The 18,858-nt window shown below is 43.8% G+C and overlaps 2 protein-coding genes across 2 annotated transcripts in view; one reads left to right on the top strand and one right to left on the bottom strand.

The window, feature by feature from the left end:
- Positions 1-18,858, top strand: part of LOC146207431 (uncharacterized) — a 262,324-nt gene that overhangs the window by 217,796 nt on the left and 25,670 nt on the right. The window lies entirely within an intron of this gene.
- Positions 7,215-14,585, bottom strand: LOC146207433 (uncharacterized). Its single transcript, XM_084587371.1, has 5 exons — positions 14,319-14,585; positions 12,513-12,654; positions 10,803-10,891; positions 7,692-7,911; positions 7,215-7,448 (listed from the first exon to the last, which is right to left on the bottom strand). Exons 1-5 carry the CDS (start codon positions 14,367-14,369, stop codon positions 7,366-7,368), a joined length of 585 nt encoding a protein of 194 aa, XP_084443497.1. The 5' UTR covers positions 14,370-14,585; the 3' UTR covers positions 7,215-7,365.

Raw genomic sequence — 18,858 nt, forward strand, 5'->3', positions numbered from 1 at the left:
ATGCTTTCAACACAGATTAAGTCGGCCAATGATTCATTCTGATGGCCTATTCATACTAGTAACTAGTTCAAATTGCGTAGACCTGTAGCTGAAACGCCTATCCAACTCAACATTTGCTGCTGAATACGGTCTCCGTAGTGACGAAGAGCACGCATTCATCGTTTTCATTGTTGGAACGACTGTACAGTCAACCCTCACCTGCAATTTAAAGCACCTCAAACCTCTCCGTCTTCGAAGCAGCACTGTTGTTACTTGTGGCTATATGTGCCCTTTACGAGGGCATCCTCTCTTCGAGCTAAAATGGCCCACTCTCCGAGCCCCGCCGATGTGCCGCAGGGGTTAGGGCGCTCGACTGCTTTGCCCAAGGATGGGGGATCGAATCCTGGTGCAGGTGGCAACTTTTCGATGGAAGCGAAAAACCAGGCGCTCATGTGCTACGCGATGTCAGTGCACGTTAAAGAAACCCAGGTGGTCGAAATTTCCGCAGCCCTCCACTACGGGCGTATCTCATAGCCTGGGGAGCTTTGGGATCCCACAAATCAAACTGAACTAAACTAAACCACATTCTTCGGCGCGCTACTACTGCAGGTGCTAGGAAATGTTCGAACATATACTTTGTTCATCTCTCCACTTCAGCGTTAAGCAAATGTCTCTAAACACAGCCCTGTGTCTACTCACCTCTTGTTCGACCACGGAGATGATAATTCTGGGACCGTCGTCCCGACTCGCTACACCAAATTAACAACGCGAACGCGCTATGGCGCTATTTGAAGTCCGCAGCATTGGGCGGCTGTCTTTATATCTCGTTTTAGTGCGCAGCTCTTCTGCGCACGTTCGGCGGTTGTGCCACGTCGCCGTCGGTGCCGTTGCCGATGTAACCGAGCGAAAGAGAGCCACGAGCCAATTTCTCAGAAGAGAAAGAATAACCGCAAGCTCTGCCTGGCTCATGGCTCTTCCTTCTCTTCCTTCGAGAAATCCTCTTTGGCTCGTGAGAAAAATAGTGTGTTTTGCAACTGCACATACGTACTTACAAGCATCTCTCAAATTATTTGCCCCAATATATCTCGAAAACGCTTAAATAGTTGCGCTCAAATTTCGCTTTAGGGAGTATCGTAATCGCCCTTACAATTTTCGCTGTATTTGTCTCTTCCGGCCGCCCATAGACACTGTAGGCTGCACATTTTTCTAGCATTCTCTATCTATTTTTTTTTTTTTAGTCACGTCTTGACGCGAGGGTAACCAACAGGAAATTGTACGCATATGACCTGCGTACGTTTTTCATTTCCTGCTTCTGTTTCTTTCTCGCTTTTTTTTTCTACGTTGGTAGTGAGTTATACCACTTTTTAGAGCCCAGCTCTTCAGCGCAGCTTCTCGGTTTCGCGTCGGCGTCGGCCTCGTAACCAGCTCCGGCCCCCTTTCAGCCCCCCAGCTCAGCCCCCCTCTTCCTGCGTGGCGCCGATCGCGCCCGTTATCTGATTGCTGCGCGCGCTCCTCCGTTCGTTGCTACTTATACCCCCTCCCTTCCCCTCTCTTCCTGCGTGGCGGCGAGTGTGCTCTCCGGTTGCCGAAACGCCGGCTCGCTATCAGCGGATCCTAGTGCGTGCATCCCAAGCCGAAACGCAATCACGTTCTCTTCTCTCGCTAGCAGCGTCAGCGGAATCAGTCAGTCGCTGCATCTGTTCGTCGCGCAACGTTCCTTTGGGCCCACGCGCTGCCTCCCACAACCTCCCGATAACTGAATTGCTCTCTTCATTTCTGCGACCACAAAGCTTCCTTCATGACAGCCAAGAACTGTTAGTGGAATGTTTCCTGAAGAAACACGAGTGAAAATTAAAAAAAAAAAAGTCTGTAATTGTACATACGGGTCTTGCTCGAAATCGAAGAGGTGAAACAGCTGATGAGCTGCGCTGAAATTTCGCATTAGGAAGTAACGTAATCGTAGGCAATTTTTTTTTATTCTCTATCTGCTATCATACAAAATAATGTTTGCCTGCTATCATTAAAGGGGGTCCAAAATGAGACGCATGGCTAACTTTCGAAGTGTAGTTGGAATCGCGGTGTGGCAGGGACGAAGTAAGAATTTAATCTTGTTATGGGGAACCGAACGCTAGGTTACTATATCAAAGGTGTACTTCCAGTCGACTAAAACTGATTTTTTATTGGCTTAGCAGCAGTCTTTCTGACGATCGTGCGGAGATCATTGTAGCCGAGTAAAGGCCCAATAGCATGCTCAATGCAAGTTTCAGCATAATAGTGTTCAAAAGTAGAAGACTGATGGAACTGCCATGTAGTGAGCGAGGCCAGAGATATGGCGGTTATTTGTTTGACAGAGCTGACCACAGCAAACTAGAAATTACGGCTACACATTTTAGCGCTATTCCGCCTACTGTTACGAAATGTTAAAATATCCTCCCTTTTCTTGTATTGGAGCGAATTAGAAATTGCATATCTGGAACTTGATGAACTAAGAATTCTCGCAATGCATTTTGGTATTATTAACACCTCCTTTCAGGGTAATAAAAACCTGTACGATTGCTTACAAAGTTGAAATTCATCGTATCTTTAATTTATATTTGTTAAAACAACACCCAACACGCGCTTCAAAAGCACAGCTTCGGAGAAACCCACGAAATGTGCACGCAGCTTTTTCTCTTTCACCTTGACTTATACAAAGGGTTTACTGTCTGGATATTACTGCCTTAATGTGGATTACGCAGTGCTCCGGTAATTTGATCGAATAATCCCACCGCACTCCTTGAGGCTGTGCCAGGGAATAATTCTGGCATAAGATTACTGATAAATTACGGATGAATACATCGCTCTCCATCCTCGCTTGCTTCACTCACAGGAAAAAATTCACTCGTGACAATGTAACTTCTTTCTCTTTTACAAGAAAAGATTATAAAACTAGTTTAGTGTTTAGCGATTGTTCTTTTAAAATTTCCACTAACCATCTACATTACGCATTCCCTTGTGTTTGGCGCGCGATATCCTTAGTGGTTTATGTGGTCTTAAACACAACACAACATAATTTTGTTTTACAACAGTCCACTATAAAGTAACAAACTAGGAAGATGCTTTATTATGCTGGAGAGCCCATCCTTCAGCGTTACTGAAGAAAAGTTCTTGCCTCACATGGTAATGCATTAGCTGCAAATAAACATTTCCCTTCACAAATAAAAAGAAACGAGTTAGAAGTTTTTAGCATGCTTAAGCGTATAAATGCTGCCAAAATGAGAAGATTTTGTCTTCATAATCATTTAAATATGCTTATTTACACATTTAAGTGCGCAACTTGTTTTTAATTGCTTAGACATCCAGGGCGAGTCTTTCAGTATGAACTTCGCTCTCGTGTGGCAGTGTAAAACTGTGCCGCTCTTTGACGTGTACGCCTGTAAAACATGAAATGCTGCACGGACGACTCGACTCCCGTTTACACTCAAATCTCGAAGGAACTGTGAGGTGGTCTCGTGGGGGATACACAATCCAATAACCACTCAGTGTACTGCCTTGTCACCTCCTAACTACATGCTAAAAATCATACCTGGGATTCTTCGCTCACATCGCCGACGCCGAATTTTCTCAATAACGGGACCCGTTGTTTAACGCTATCTCGCTAATATGTGTACCCCAGGAGAATAGAAGCGGGTCGTCAGTCCGGTCGAAGTGTACCATCTAAAGCGAAATTTCATTATGTTACGCAACAGTGTGGGTATGCTTTTTGTTTGCCGAAGAAAAAAAAAGCGCTGTATTTCTTCAAATCATAGACTTTCGTCAGCCGTCTAACATTTTATGTGTTGCGTTTTTCGCACACTTCTTTCATTCTGACCGTAATACGTATGAGCCCATATTTTGACTTGAAACGAGGTAGGACAAATCCTCTGATGCAAGAAGCTTACCTCATGATCAGGCAATCGTTTACCCGCATGTTCGCAACCGCATGTTCCAGCGAGCTATACAAAAGCACGTTTTGAAAAAAGATATAGCCGCACGCTTGCAGAACTAGTTTGAGGCACGCAGGTAATTGCGTCTCGAATACGCCCAGTCTGGCAGAGAAAGTGATCGCTTCTTGAGAAATTACGAACGCTTGATCTTCACCAAGCACGCCCAATTGCGAAAGCCGCCCTCGAACAAGGCTAAGCACTGTCGTGCAGTTCTTAACCCGAGCCGATGTCGTAACAACTAGACTCCGTTATTTCGATGTGCGCCGCTGGATGGCCTATTGGCGAATAGTTTTAAGCACGGCACTGGAACGCCGCTTCCTAAGCGTTTGGGTGAAAGCGTGTACTTTGGTGCGGGATGATGCGGTGTAAGTGGTTGCCTCGCAACGGCATACGCGGCCTCATACAAGCGGTAAACAAAAGTGGCATGACTGCATGTCTTCGATGAAGAGGGCAGCGTAGAGAGACGAGATTCTTCCTGGTGAGGGCGTTTTGTATAAGCACTGGAATAAAAGTTTGTCTTGATGGTCGAGTTGGTGCATTACGTTTGATAAGCAAAGCCTGCATGAAAGAAGCCAAAACTTCAGAAGAAGCACATACGATGCAATTCGCGTATTAGAGCACTGAGGTAATCTTGGCACACACAAAAAAATGAGGTATAGTACGATTTCATACTTCTTGCGTAAGCAACCAAGACTTCGCGTGCACTCAATGTTAGGGTCTGGATGCTAGCGGTTCTTATGGCTGAACTAAGGTTCAAGAAGCGTGAGTCTTGCTTTGTTATCATGTCGTGGATATACAGCATTAAAGGCACACGGAAACCAGAATCTGAACTTCCTATTACCTTGCTCTGATGACGAAGCTACCTGCAAACCGAGCTTTTTAAAGGAAGAAAGCGTCCAACAGTAGAGGATATAGGCATTGCCGCCACAAGCAGTCTTCATAAAGAGGCTCCGACAAGGGCTGATAGAGAGTTACCTTTTTTATTGTTGTTGTTACTCCGAGAAAAAAATGCCGCGCACCCACTGATTTCTCGAGGCGTTCCTAGAGTACCTAAGCTCGAGAAGGGTAGAGAGATTTTTCGTCACTTGCGTGACGGCGAACGCTATGCAGAGCTTAGAAGCACACCGTTCGGCCTGTATATTTTTTTGTCGCAGACAGTACCTATAGAAATGCGGTTCAACTACGTACTTGGCTTCTTATGTGATGGTGCCCTTGATTACGACAAGCTAAGCGTCCCGAAAGATGCCGCTGGAATTTTTATTAGGTTGAACGTCCCAAAGCGACTCAGGCTATTAGGGGCGCCGTAGTGGAGGGCTTCGAAAATTTCGACCGCCTGTAGTTCTTTAAGTGCACTCGCAACGTACAGTTCGCGCACTCCTTGCTTTTTGTCTCCATCGAAAAGCGAAGGCCGAAATTGAATCCTCATTCTTTGATCCAGCAGTCGAGTGCCCTAACCATCGAACCATCGCGGTAGGCATAAAGTATTTCTGAATTGAGATATAGTTTAGGCCAGAAGTAACCATAATCACCATACGAAGGGAGCTCGCTGCGGGTCAAGTAACTCTGCAGGTGCAAGTGGCAATCATGTACAGGTGCGCCATATCTTCAGTGCATACACCAGCTTCAAGGAGTCAACTGCAGCAACCTGCCCGTGTGAATTACTTATCGTGATGTCTTCACTAGATGGTCTTCCGCCACGACTTCGCATTTCTGTACTTAGGGCAGCGGTTTAGGTGTTCTTCGGGCGGCATGTCCTCCACAGGTCCTCCTTCTGTTGTTTTCTGACCGAAATTTGTCAGCTCGCGCCTAATATCTACATAAAGATGTTGTCTTCGTGTCTTTTTAGAGACACAATTATGAGTTGGAAGCTACACCATCCACTGCCATGTAGCTCATTTCAGGCTATCTCATTCAGCTGCAGTAAAGGAAAACGCGCAAATATTTTAAAAGACAATCTTGTACTCTTTGTCATTTCCTTGGGCGAAGAATATGCGAAGAAACCCGACAGTCAGTGAAACTGAAGAACACGTACGATGCTTCCTTTTTTATTTTGAGTTCTAAGCGTGTTTAAATGGGAAACATGTATCGCAATATTTTGCCTATAAAACGGTTGATTAATATTAATACACGAAAAAAGCTGCGCCAGCATGGTTACAGCCGTGTAATGCGAGCTTTAGGGACACACGCTGAGCGGGCATTGTTCTTAAACTGTGGACTAGATGCGACCAAGAACATGAGACACGTGTGTATATATGAGTGGTAGTAGAGCACATTTTTAGTATTGCACATATGCTGCTAACACTATGACTACCTGCAACAACGAGAAACCCAGGCAAAGGGGGTCTGAGTGATTTCCTGTTACACCCTGAGTACTGTTACGCCACGTGTTCCGCGTAGAACGCCCTCGAACGCTGAGGGCGGCAGCTGGGCGAAAAACCTCTCATGCTACCTTCGGCGCCAGTGCTAGGCCGTCATTACGGGGTTAAAATCGATGGCTACGTCACACTTCCATGAGAGCGCTCATTTGCAACCTCCTCGCGGATCGCAAAACTGCTTGTAGCATATCTCTTTATAATGCGCATACATGAATGATGGCTGAAAAAAGAAAATTCTAAATGTACACAAAAAATGTTCAGAAATTATGAAAAAAAAAAAAAGGAGGCCTGTAATAAATTTCAATAAAACTCGGAAGAAATCAAGAATAAACTGCTGAAAATATGTCATCAAGAACACAAAAGAAACGTGGAAGCAATTTCAATGAACCTTTCAAGAAGTCTAAAGGAATTGTAAAAGAAAAGAAGAAAATTTGGGGGGAAGCTTAAAAGCACACTCCCAAGCAGACGTGTAGCCAAAGCTTATCTGGCTAAAATTCTCATTGTCTTGTTGGCCTCGAGTGTGTTTCGGATGCCAACGTATATATGCGCTGCTGGAACGCATGAGTAGTCGTTTATCTTCTCGAAAATGTTTATATGCCGCTCCACCTACAAGAAAAGGTGGCAGATTCTTACTGCGAGTTTATCGTAACCCTTATAAAAATGGGAACATCCTTTGAGTTCAATGTGAACTCAAAAAAGTCAGAAGGAAGCAACTTCCTCTGAACTGAGAATTGGCTACTGATTTTGAATTCACAGTGAATTAACTTTCTCTGACCATCCTGTGAATTTCCTGTGAATTTCCTTTGAGCTCCCAGGGAACAGACCGTTGTCAGTTTGAGTTGAGTTCACAGGCAGTGGCCAATTATTGGTTCAAAGGAAGTTCAAAGGAATGATGACTATGGGATATTTGGTGGATGTTCGAAGGAAGTAGGTTCAGACTGAAACATTTGTTTGTATGAGCTTATATTTATTTGAATAGATGTACTTCCTCTGTTTAGGCCTTGCAATTAGGCCTGCTTTCGAAGACCCTGCGACAAAAAATTGGATCACTCTCCACAATCCCAGTGCAAACTTGCGCAACTGCCGGTGACCACCTTGGCTAGTACTCCATTGAGCAAGCAGGTGTAGGCTGCAAAAAGAAAAAAAAACAGAAGCATGACTGCAATGAACAAGCTAGAGTCCATCCAGCCTTCCTTAGCTTTTGTAAATTAAATATACAGAGCACGGACAGTGTGAGCGCCATGCAGGCACCACAGCATTATGCATTAAGGCAAGCATTATGGCCCTGACCATCACTGAAAAGTCAGCTGTTTGGACAATATTTCAGAATGCTCTTGCATCACATGCACAGGCTATGAGCTCGAGGACTTACAGATAACAGCATCCAATTTTGGGCAGCCCAGTGCCTTTTTTGGAGCTTGTTCCTTGCGGGCATTGCAGACACGGCCATAGAGTGAGCTTTCTTCCAGTTCTTCGGGTGAGAACACAACCCGCACCAAGTTACACGCAAACTTTGTTGCTTGATTGCCCGCACTGAGTTTCATGCGGTCAATCAACTGCTGATTTACCATAATATTGCTGCCAATGTGCACCTGCAAGAACAAAAAGCAAATATTAGTACTATGACCAGTATTGTAACATACAACAATATTCCTTGATATGCAATAAGAAAATGAAGGGGCTTTACAAACAACAAAAAACAGACCAGCTTAAGAACATTCAAAGAAACCCCAAAATGTATAATTAAGGTCAGTTGTTTGCAAGTAAAAATACACATTCAAGAAGCCGTACTTTAACATGTACAACAATGAAGGCATACGAAAACTATTGGATGTTTTTGACACCTTCCCGAGCGGTGTTTTGATCTAATTTTGAATCAGGCCAAACATCTTTTAACATTTTTATTAGTGTAACCTGACAATTGTGTAATATGTATTTAAAGTAACTAGCCAAAAAGAGGGCACATAATGCCCCACAAAGGATTGAGCGCTAATAGTGCATTGCTATAGCAGAAGAAAAAACAAGAAATAAGAGACTTTTTAACGACCTAATTTATGCTTGCATTTCAACAATAAAAAAAAAACATTTTAAGTCAGAAAATAAAGGGATTTACTCATCATTAACATTGCCAAGGCCATTAAAAGCCAGTTTAGACAGAGCACAGTGCCCACATTGTCACCTCCTGTTTAAAAATACTAACATCCTTTTCATACATCAGAAGCTCAACCAATTAAAAAAACTGCCAATGAAGGTTTAGCAAAAGTATGCACTCCCTGCTCTGTATGTGCTACTTTGAGGCAACATTTAGTTTCCAGCTTGCACAGGTAGCTTTCATAATTTAACCCCTCAAGCGCTTTGGACAAGTAGCTCGTCCTTGCAAAGATGCCCTCAAGCCATTTTGGACGAGTGCTTGTCCTTGCAGGATAGATCCTCACCCTGAGAGTTTTAGGTGAGTACAGCGCTCCTCTGTGGCTTAGGTCATGCGCCATTTGACAGATGGCACCACTGACCCGTTAACTGCTTTTTGTTCTACCGCTTGAAAGCCTTTTAAGCAGCCTTAATGTGAAAAATGGTGCCTGGTAGAGGCAACGCATGCACTGTCATCCTGTCATCGCTGGCCTGTCATCGCGGGAAAGAAGCTTTTCTTCGTTGCCATCCTCGCCATCCGAAGATGGCTCAGACACCAATTTTTGCATTGTTATGGGAAGTGAAGACGACAGTGATGACATGAGTAGTTCTTCCGACAAAGATGATGACAGCTCAGACGATACTATTGCGAGTTCTGTGTCACTGGATGAAAATTGACAACATTCCGATGAAACCCCCTGGGCTTCCATTCTTGGTCGTCCCTTGTAAAACATTTCCAGTTACCTCGCTATATGTTACTCGACTAGATTGCTGCTTATTGGCGGGCAGTTGATTTTTCACGTAATGAGCAATAAACTTCACTGCGCTCATTTGACTTACTTTCTGGTTCAAATATTTTTGTCTCGGATACCGCCTTTTTTATTACACTACCAATTTCTAGAAACCAGCAGTAAAAATAAAAACTAAAGGGACACTTAAGCTCCGCCTTTAAGGGTATGATGCGACCAGTGTAGGCTACCACCCAACATATAAAGCCCTGCTTTAACCAAGCTGTATCAACATGTCTGCGTAGCCTAGGTGTATCAAGCCTGACTCAGCATTGAAGAGCACTGGAATGTTGATTCGTATTTCACCTTCCCACCTCAAATGAACGACCAGAGTTAGCAGCTCCTCCTAACTTTTAGATATCATGTGGTCTCGTTAAGCCACACAAATCATCGAAGAATGTGTGTTCGGCCATGCCACTTGCCAGCACCATGCTCTTGATGTTTCACTCACAACACAGACAACAAATTTTCATGTAATGGGGCCTTTAACGATATCGTAACTTTAAGCAATTTTAGCTAGAAATCTCGAAATAATAGTGCTCAAGGGGTTAAAGTGAAATTGAACTATTGTTGGATCAGCTTAAGAAGCCACAACTCCTTCTCAAAGGAGACCCTCCTGGCAATACCATGGTGGTTAATTGCCTTTGACTTGCCAGAGTGACATTGCAGGTGGCTGTCAGGTGCAAGTGGATTATATGCACATTAGCTTGAATACCATGATGACTGGCCCAAGTCGCTAAAATGACTGATTAGAGGAGCACCAGCTGCGTCATTCGAGTTGTAGTGCAAAAAGATGGCCTTCCGAGATCGATAACCTAAGAAATTGCTGAATATTAAACAAGCTAATGGAAATCTCTTTTCTGATGAAAAGGGCTTTGCTATAGCCCAAGCGAAGTATGCTCAACAGGAAGCGTAAACAAAAGTAACCTTGCACTTCCGATCACTACAGCTTTCACAAAAACTCTTCCAAATCAATATACACACGAATGAAGTAAGTCACTAAAATGAAAGGAAGCAGTTGGGATTTTTTTTCATGGTTTTTTGACGAATTTAAGAAAATAGCACTGTCTGTCTTTTGTCGTTTCTATCAAACTGACATTCATTTAAAAATATCATTATGCTACTAATTATGCAGTCTGTGAGCCCAGCCTCATAAACAGCATCCCAGCCAGGGCAGCCGCTTTTCAGTGGAGCCGGAACGCAAGGTGCCCGTGTGCTCTGTGTTGTCAGTGCACGTTAAAGCACCCCAGGTGGTCGAAATTTCCAGAGCCTTGCACTACAGTATCTCTCATAGCCTGAGTCGCTTTGGACATTAAACCCTAAGAGCCAACCAATCATAAAGAGCATTGCTTCTTGCCTATCTCTGAATTCAGTGACTGCTGACTTCATTCACATGGATAATGAGCTCCTCGTTCCCCTATCCCTGCACACTTCTCAATGGAAGTGCATGACTTGTGGCAGTGCTATCATAAAGCTAGAACCAAGTTCTTGTGTGACCCTTAAAAATGTTTCATCGAGAAAGGCAGTAATGAGCACAACCATGCAGACACTAGACTAAAGCAACTAACCTGAGCCTCGGTTGGCGGCACAACTGCTTGTGTTGTACACGCAGCATTATTAACGGATTCCGTCAGCTGATTGACCAGCTCAGCAACATCTGAAAAAAACAAAAAAGGAAAGCTGGAACAAAACATACTATTTCATCACTAGCAGCAGCAGCCCATGTAACATTCACCACAGGAGAAAAGCCTTTTCTTTGCCCTTGACTGCATGACCAACCCTTTTCTGTCACCAAATGCGCCATTCAAAATTTAGCTGCTAGACACTGGCATCACTCACGCACTCAAGGCGCCCTATCAGCGGTACATAATCTAGGGGATGCTGATAGCAATTGATGAAGCCAATGCTGACATCCCACTTCTGATCTCTTTGTTCGCTGTGGAAATGCCTGGATTGAATTAACTGCGGAGGACGTTGTAACTACAGTGCAACTGACGGGTGCTGCTATTGCTTACAATGAATTCATGGGTGCGAATGATGATGCCGAGATAGCTGTGAGCGCTTTAACAAAAGTTAGATCACATCCCTGAAACAGTTTGTCGGTAGCAAGGGCCTTGAAGAGGTCAGCATGCAATATACATGTATGGCGGCAGCAATGCGCCATGCATTTGGACAAAGGCTGACACTCGAGTGTGTAGCTGATACTCGATAGCCCATGCTTCACCTATCTCGTGTCTGTCTTTCGTGTCGACATTTGCTAACATGGTGTAGTGACCGAGTTAAGTTAGGCAGATTGCTGAGCCAGGTGCCGAGCTTGGACAAGCATAAATTTCCTGTAGTGAAAAAAAAAAAAACAAAAAAAAAACACCACCTAAGTGACCAAAATGGCACAGGAAAATGAAGCGCATGCCATAAGGACTCCAACGTCCAAGACAGGACGAGGCCACATATGATAATTTCATACAAATTTAGATTTTTTGCTGTCCCTCCTGCGCTCATTCTAGATGCACCTCATCATTTGCAGGAGACTCTGAGGTTAAAATCTGAGGGAATCAAGGGTTCCATTCAGATACGCCGTCCACAGTAATGCAAGAGCACCACAGACCTGCCGCAGCCATCTGGCTACAACTTATACCCCGTGAATGTGTTTGAACCTAATGCAGCTCTCCGGGTTCACTGGAGCGTTGTTGTCACCGACCACTCCAGAACAGAAAGGCACCCAATCCCGCGCCCGTTTTTCGGCCTCAGCTTGAGCAGCACAAATCAGCACAGGTGCTCACCTTGAGTGGCATTTGTTTACCATGCATTTTCATGCAGCTATCACATACGACAACAGGCTCAATCTCAGATGCATGCCGATCCCAAGCAATGACATGTGACACGCAAGTCACTGTAACACAAACAAAGCATGCTTGCAGAGCAGGAGTGGCAGCAGTTCATCTGCTACGTGCACTGCAAGCATGGTGGTTGGTGGCGTCATGCAGCAGCGCCACGGTGTAGCTGAGCACTACTGTACACCACCTATAATGTGTCGCAAAGACAACTACAGGAGGAACACCAATCCTAATCCTCAGTGTAGGGGGAACCTTATTGCAGCAACATAATCTTACTGGTACTTTTACTAGGACGTGCTACAGACCAAGAGGTCTTATTCATTTAAGAGTTAGCACTTGAATTTGTTATGCTTTACGTAGCATCTGGTGACACAGCAAATAATTTCAGTCTCATGGCAATGGAGATCAGCATTCCAATGGCTTCAGAAAAAAGCGATCACATACCAAGCATCTGACGTGCTTCATCTCTTGCGGCCTTATATTTCTTCATTCTTTTTTTTTTTGCAGACCCCACTTCATCCTCAAGCTCCAGGACTCTCCCTTTTGCATCTGTTGGCTTAGACATTTTGTCACAGCTGCAGCTTTCCTGCAAAACGACATGTGGCAAGGTCTATTCACTAAATTGTATTTGCACTCAAATGCATCATACAAAAATTATTCAGTATAACGCATTGTGCAGGTATCTGGTTCTACACATGAGATTAGCAAAATAGTGACCAAATGAAGACCACTGACAAGAGAAACGTAGCATGGATACTGTTTAGGGTTCAAAGCAACACTTCTTAAGGAGGAACATTAGCCCTTGAGCAAACCTTGGCACATAAAAGGACATGGTAATGTTTAACTGCGAGCTGACACCATCCAGCATCACTACTGCTCAAGTGGGCAGAATGCCCACTTGAGCAGTAGTGGACAAAACAAAGGATGCATTTCCAGAAAAACAGTTTGAGCTCCCACGCATACCGTAAAACATAGCCACTCTGCTTTATGGTAGGTTCATGGTGTTTTATGTCCCAAAGCGACTTAAGCTATAGCGATGAGGGATGCCGTAGTGGTGGGCTCACCTGGGGTTTTTTAATGTGCAAATGACATCATACAGTACACAGTCAACTTGCATTTCACCTCCACTGAAATGCGGCCATGAATGCTGGGATTGTACCATGTACAGTCGTGAGCTTTATGAAAGGGAGCATGCGATCCCGTGGCAGATAGCCTCATCCAGAAGTAGTGGCAAAGTGCAACGGCAGCATTGAAAATGAAGTGGAGAGAGCGGTGCCCTTCCACCTGTTGGCCGTACCCCATGCACTGGGAGCAACTTTTACATCGGCAGCTAAAAATCATTGCAGCATTATGCTGTTGGAAACTGATATCACTGCTTGATTTGCTATGCTCTGACCTAGCAACCCAGCGTAGGCTGGTAACTCAGGCAAAAGCGGCAGCCCAGGCCACTGGAGTCTTAGAATGGAGACTCCACACACTGCCTCCCCACCACACACACTTTTTTTTTTCCCCTTTTTTTAATAAAGTTTTCTCTCTCTGCGCGAAATCTGAGGAATGGCTGGTAGTGAAGAAAGGAAGCATGTTTGACGCTTCAATAAAAAGAAACAAACAAATGAATATGAAAGTAAATGAATGCGACAACACGTTAGGCGCTTTATCTGCTTAAACTTCAGTCGCCTGCAGCTGTGAAAGCGTCCGTTTCGCTGCTACACTACCAATTGTCTCGGAACGAGCACCCTGGGCATCTTTAAAACTTGTTCTAAATCAGCTTCAATAATCAAGGAGCTGCCATTCTCCATGCCGCACCGTTCCGAGACGACGATGCGAGCAGGGTGTTGTTTTTATATATATATATATATATATATATATATATATATATATATATATAGAGCCCAAATTGGGAAGCCTACTCCTGTTATCACGAAACACCGAGAATTGCCATTTGCTGTGTAAACAGGGAGAATCAGGTCCACGTAACGACAGCAGCCGAGTTTATTCTACTTCTTATTTCCGCAAATTCAGTTCATTATGCATTTTTGTTTTAATTTCACGCAATTCCCGGGATCAAATGTCTACCTCTTTCACCATGTGCACTACTGTCACCTGCCGGTTAACACAATGCGGTCGTAATGCGGGCATGTAAACGACTTCGCGACACGACTCACCGCGAGTAGCAAAGGAAGGTGTTTCACAGGTAAACATTATTAAGACACGAATACGAAAAGAGACAAGAGACGTTTGACTACTTACCCACTCCGAGAATGAACGTAGGAGAGTACGACCCCTCCTTCCACCGGGCATGTAGTACTCCTTGGTTTGGAATACTTCCAGTATTTTGGATTATCCATCAGTTTCGCCTGCAGTTCTTTTGATTGTAGGTTTCTTACAGGGTATACGTCCCACTTCTGAGCGGTCGCCCATTTAACCAAGACACGATCGGCCATTTGCACTACTCACGCTAAGAAAACACGACGAACACAACGAACGCGAACAATCAACTTCCTACGGTCATGAAACACATAGTGAAGCATGCCGCCGGCTGTTTTCACGAAAACGATAGCGCTAGAGTCTCAAGCGCCATTACAAACTTTTAAATGCATTTTTGCAAACTTCACAAACTTTCAAAATAAAACTTATAATTTATAAACAACCTTAAACGTTTGTTTTTTTAGTAGTAATATGTGATGCGTAACAAAACACAAAATAATTTAAGCAAATTATTGCCACAAGCAGCTGCAGCGCCCTTTTTTTTGCTGCGGAATTCTTGTGGTGCATGTCAATCTTCATTGGTTTTACTCGCCGTGAGAACGTTGGTTTTACTGGCAGTATTCGTAACCTCGGCTGCGGGGGCTTCTGTGCGTGGTGGTACCGACAAAACGTTGGTACCGACGTACCGACGTCGCTGACGTATTAATTGCTGGTCTTTAAACTGTGATAGGAGGTAAACGAGCTTGACTTTCGTGAACAATGTGACATCCGGTACTAGGCACATCGTGAAGTGCATTTAACTGCAGGCTTTTGAAGCCGTTATCGATGGTGCTGCGGTAACCGCCTACCCGTCGAACGCACTGGAAATGCCACCACGAAAGCGTACTTGCGCGACGTCAACGTCGCGCCGTACCGAAGTGCACTAAATCACGACGGAAGCAGGCCGCGCTTGCTAACAGCGTCGCCCTTGGCGTCGCTGCGAGCCAAGAGTTGCCAGGCTGCAATGCCGACGCAAATACTGACGAACCCTGTCAGCCCTGCGCCGAGCTTTGTTGCGTACCGTGTCAGAGTGCTGAAGCAGCGGTCACGGATGTATGTACATGCCGTCTCGCGCATGCATCGCCATCGAACCAGCGGGCTGCGAAAGCGATGAATTAGAACCACCTGGCATTCTTTAACATGTATGAAAATTCTTGAATGTATTATATTTTATCTTAAAAAATTCAGAGGGGCAAGAAATAGACCAAGTAATGCCACACACACAAAAATAAGCACAAGAAATGAATGAAAAGAAAGTTATCTTTACACTTAAGGACAACGGAAGGAAGGTGGTGAATATTATTGGTCCTTGTGTGGTGACTAAGAAGAAACTTGCGCTAAAAATAAGATCTAGCGCGTGAAAAAAAAAAAAAGCATGGATTTAATATAAAATGAAAAAAAAAATTAAAATGATGTTTACTTGCACAACAAAGAAACGAATGCGATTTTGTATATTTTGATAAATGTATAATTGATTTATTCAAAAAAGTTCAGAAGTTAAAAAAGTGCAAGGGATACTAATAAAAGAAAAAAAATTAGAAGTATAGCTGAAAAGAAAAATGAGCTTCGTATGTTTTCGCTTAAGAACAAAAAAAGAAGGTATGATGCATAAAGAGTAAAGAGAACTTTCTCTTTACTTGAGGAAAAACAAAGGAAGGTCATTATTGATATTGCCAAAGAGAGCTAGTTTAAAAATGAGCTTCCTTCTGTCAAAAGAAAGGAAAGTCTCAACAAGGTGAGCTCAAAGGAAACTTCCTTTAGTCAAAAGAAAGGAAAAGTCTATAGGAAGGCTGTTCAGGAAGCAAAAAGGAAAAACAAAGGAAGTAAAAAGGAAAATTCGATTTTCATAAGGGAACAACCCGAAATAAAATCGGGCTAGAAAGCACGCACTAATGATAAATGCAAACGGTGTTCAAGGTCTCGGTCTCTGGTAGAGTCTTGCATCCGCAGAAACATAAAATATACCTTGTGCAAAGAATTCCTTCTAATCGACCGAGCTTCTACAGACCATAAGGTAACATGAAAGCCAAGGAGCGGATGTATAGGGAACCTTGCGCAAACAGCGTCATAAAGCCACTTCCCCAGCTTTTACGAGACCTGTAGGAGAAGCCGGAGCTGCTTCGCAACAGCTTCTTTCCTTCTTACCTTGCGTCCGGACTTCTTCACCTTCTGAACGCTTTATGAGTCCCTTGTGGCTCTTGCGATTATTTCTCTACACAGCGAAATTACTGTCTGTTACGGTGTTATCAAGCTGATACCGGGAATCCTCAAAGGTACTGGCCATACAGGAAGGTATTAGCAATTTATGGGATATCGAAAAGAGATTGTAACACTAAACGCCTCTCCATTACTAGCATAGTTGGGTCCTCGGGGACATGACTTGCATTGCACAGGATTGTGGTGTCAGTAAAATTAAGCTAACAGATTGTGAAAACAAGGCGGAAAACTGGGGAAGGGTTATGACCTTCCGATGACATGCCCTCGGGACCAGAAATAGATTTTAAAAGCTCACAACCTATGTCCCAAGTTACACGTTGATATCAGGAGACAAGCAATAATACTTAATGACGCCAGGAAGAGTGGAAAGGGGAGCACTACGCAACGAGCGGATAATTGTAGGGCGATATTTTTTCTTAACGTGTGTGTGTATGAGGGGGGGGGGGGGGATTACAAGCAGTTTTTTTTTTTCTGATACCATTAAAAGCCTATTCTCCAGAAGATCTGGCGTCGGCTTTGTGAGCGAAAAAGCAAAGGCCTGGCTTTTTAAACTTGTCAGTGGGCAGGCGGCATAGCCTTGCACTGATTGGTCGTCGGGTTGTGTGACGTCACGAGATCACATGACATAGCCAAGGTATGAGACGCTGCCAACCCGGGGTTCGCCTTTTAGATGGGCGAGTGAGATTGTAATCCTGTCTTTGAGGACCATATCCCGTATCCGGCTTGGTTAAAAAGAGAGTATATATCTATGCTGGGTGGTCTGTCACATAATGTGGTACGACTATGTACTAATATGTACTACGCGTGGGATAATAAAGGTACGAATAAGAGACTACCGATTCGGTGAGTAGGGAAGTGAATGGACGCGAACGAGGAGACACAAGGGGAGCCGAAAACGAAATGTATCGATTTTCTCGCTTCATCCCGTTATAGGCACAGCTTAAGTGTCCTCTCAGTTTTTCAACTTTGCTGGAGTAACCGCTGTGATGATGTGTGCATGCGCGTATCCTTTGTTATAAGGGGAACGAAACTATAGCTTGCTGACAAGCGATGGCGGAGTAAAGACAATCCAAATATTTAAAATATATAAGTGAGAGAACAATTTCCATTCGACCTTTCAAGGAAATTGCGCACGTTTGCCCAAGGGTGTCGTTCGAAATTTCACCAAAAGCATATAGTGCATTTATACATAATTACTCTAAATGCTGTTCTAAGATCAACATTCTATAGGGATTACTCGACACGTGCCATTATCGGATACAAAGAAACGCTCAATTTGGATTCCCTCTCCGATTAAGACAAGGCTAGGAGCGCCGTGTTTTTAGGAATAATAAATTAATAATAATTAATAATTGGCGCCTTTCCCTTCCTGTGAACCAATTATTAATTTATTATTCTTAAAAACACGGCGCTCCTAGCCTTGTCTTAATCGGAGAGGTAATCCAAATTGAACGTTTCTTTGTATCCGATAATGGCACGTGTCGAGTAATCCCTATAGAATGTTGATCTTAATCTCTACGCAGACCTCCTATGGGCTGTGTATCATTACCACCTTGTTTTCTAAGAAAGTAAAATAGGCGAAAGTAGTTGATTCTCTTTTATAAGTATGCCCTGCGGCCGTAAATAAAGTTCTTAGATTAATCCGGTTCAGAGATCGGACCTACTGCTTTTCATGAACGAAAATATTGCGCAATACTTATGGGAAACCGGAGGGAAAGAAGCCTCGCTACCTCACTGAGGCTTCCCCTCATCCTGTGTTCGCTCTGCTTGGTGTTCCACAGAAAGTTATTTTATTCGGCGCTTGCTCTTCGAAACAAGGCGCATTCTTCGAAAGCCTCCCTCTGCAGAAACGAGCGGGTTTTGAAGAGAGAAGTACTGGAAGCAACGGTGTTACTTGGAAGCTCCGTGTGGTTTGTATAGGAAGCAACGGTGTTACTTGGAAGCTCCGTATGCTGTTGTTTTTTTTTTAGCTACCGTTCCTCAGGGTTTTTATATAACTCGTGTCTACGTAAAACATAGCAATACTGATTGTGGTGAACTGCGTTACATATCACATTATTGTGTCACGAGTGCATTGTTGCGAATAAATATGTTGAAATCACTGCTTCGTTTCGAATTTCTGTGCCTTATAACTTGCAAAGTACCCGCTCTTTTTTGTTGTTGTTTTTACTTCTATTTGTGGGACTAAATACGGTGCATGCAGCAGCGAAAGGTCTCCGGTTCCATCGAATGACTGCCAAGTATTTTTCGATAGCAGGAGTGATTTCTTTTATTTTTATTTTTTTTTTAGTTTTCAACCTTTAAGAGAGTAATTGAGAGTAAAGAA

Source organism: Amblyomma maculatum, chromosome 1 (assembly GCF_055883805.1).
Source record: "Amblyomma maculatum isolate TAMU_Amacu chromosome 1, ASM5588380v1, whole genome shotgun sequence".
Classification (NCBI taxonomy): Eukaryota; Metazoa; Arthropoda; class Arachnida; order Ixodida; family Ixodidae; genus Amblyomma; species Amblyomma maculatum.

Bases quoted from the DNA above. Each gene is read 5' to 3' on its own strand.
- LOC146207433 (XM_084587371.1), bottom strand. From the start codon at position 14,369: ATGCCCGGTGGAAGGAGGGGTCGTACTCTCCTACGTTCATTCTCGGAG. The intron at 7,912-10,802 runs GTTAGTTGCTTT...TTGTTCTTGCAG, and splicing joins TGCCGCCAACCGAGGCTCAG to GTGCACATTGGCAGCAATAT. The intron at 7,449-7,691 runs GTAAGTCCTCGA...TTCTTTTTGCAG, and splicing joins AAAATTGGATGCTGTTATCT to CCTACACCTGCTTGCTCAAT.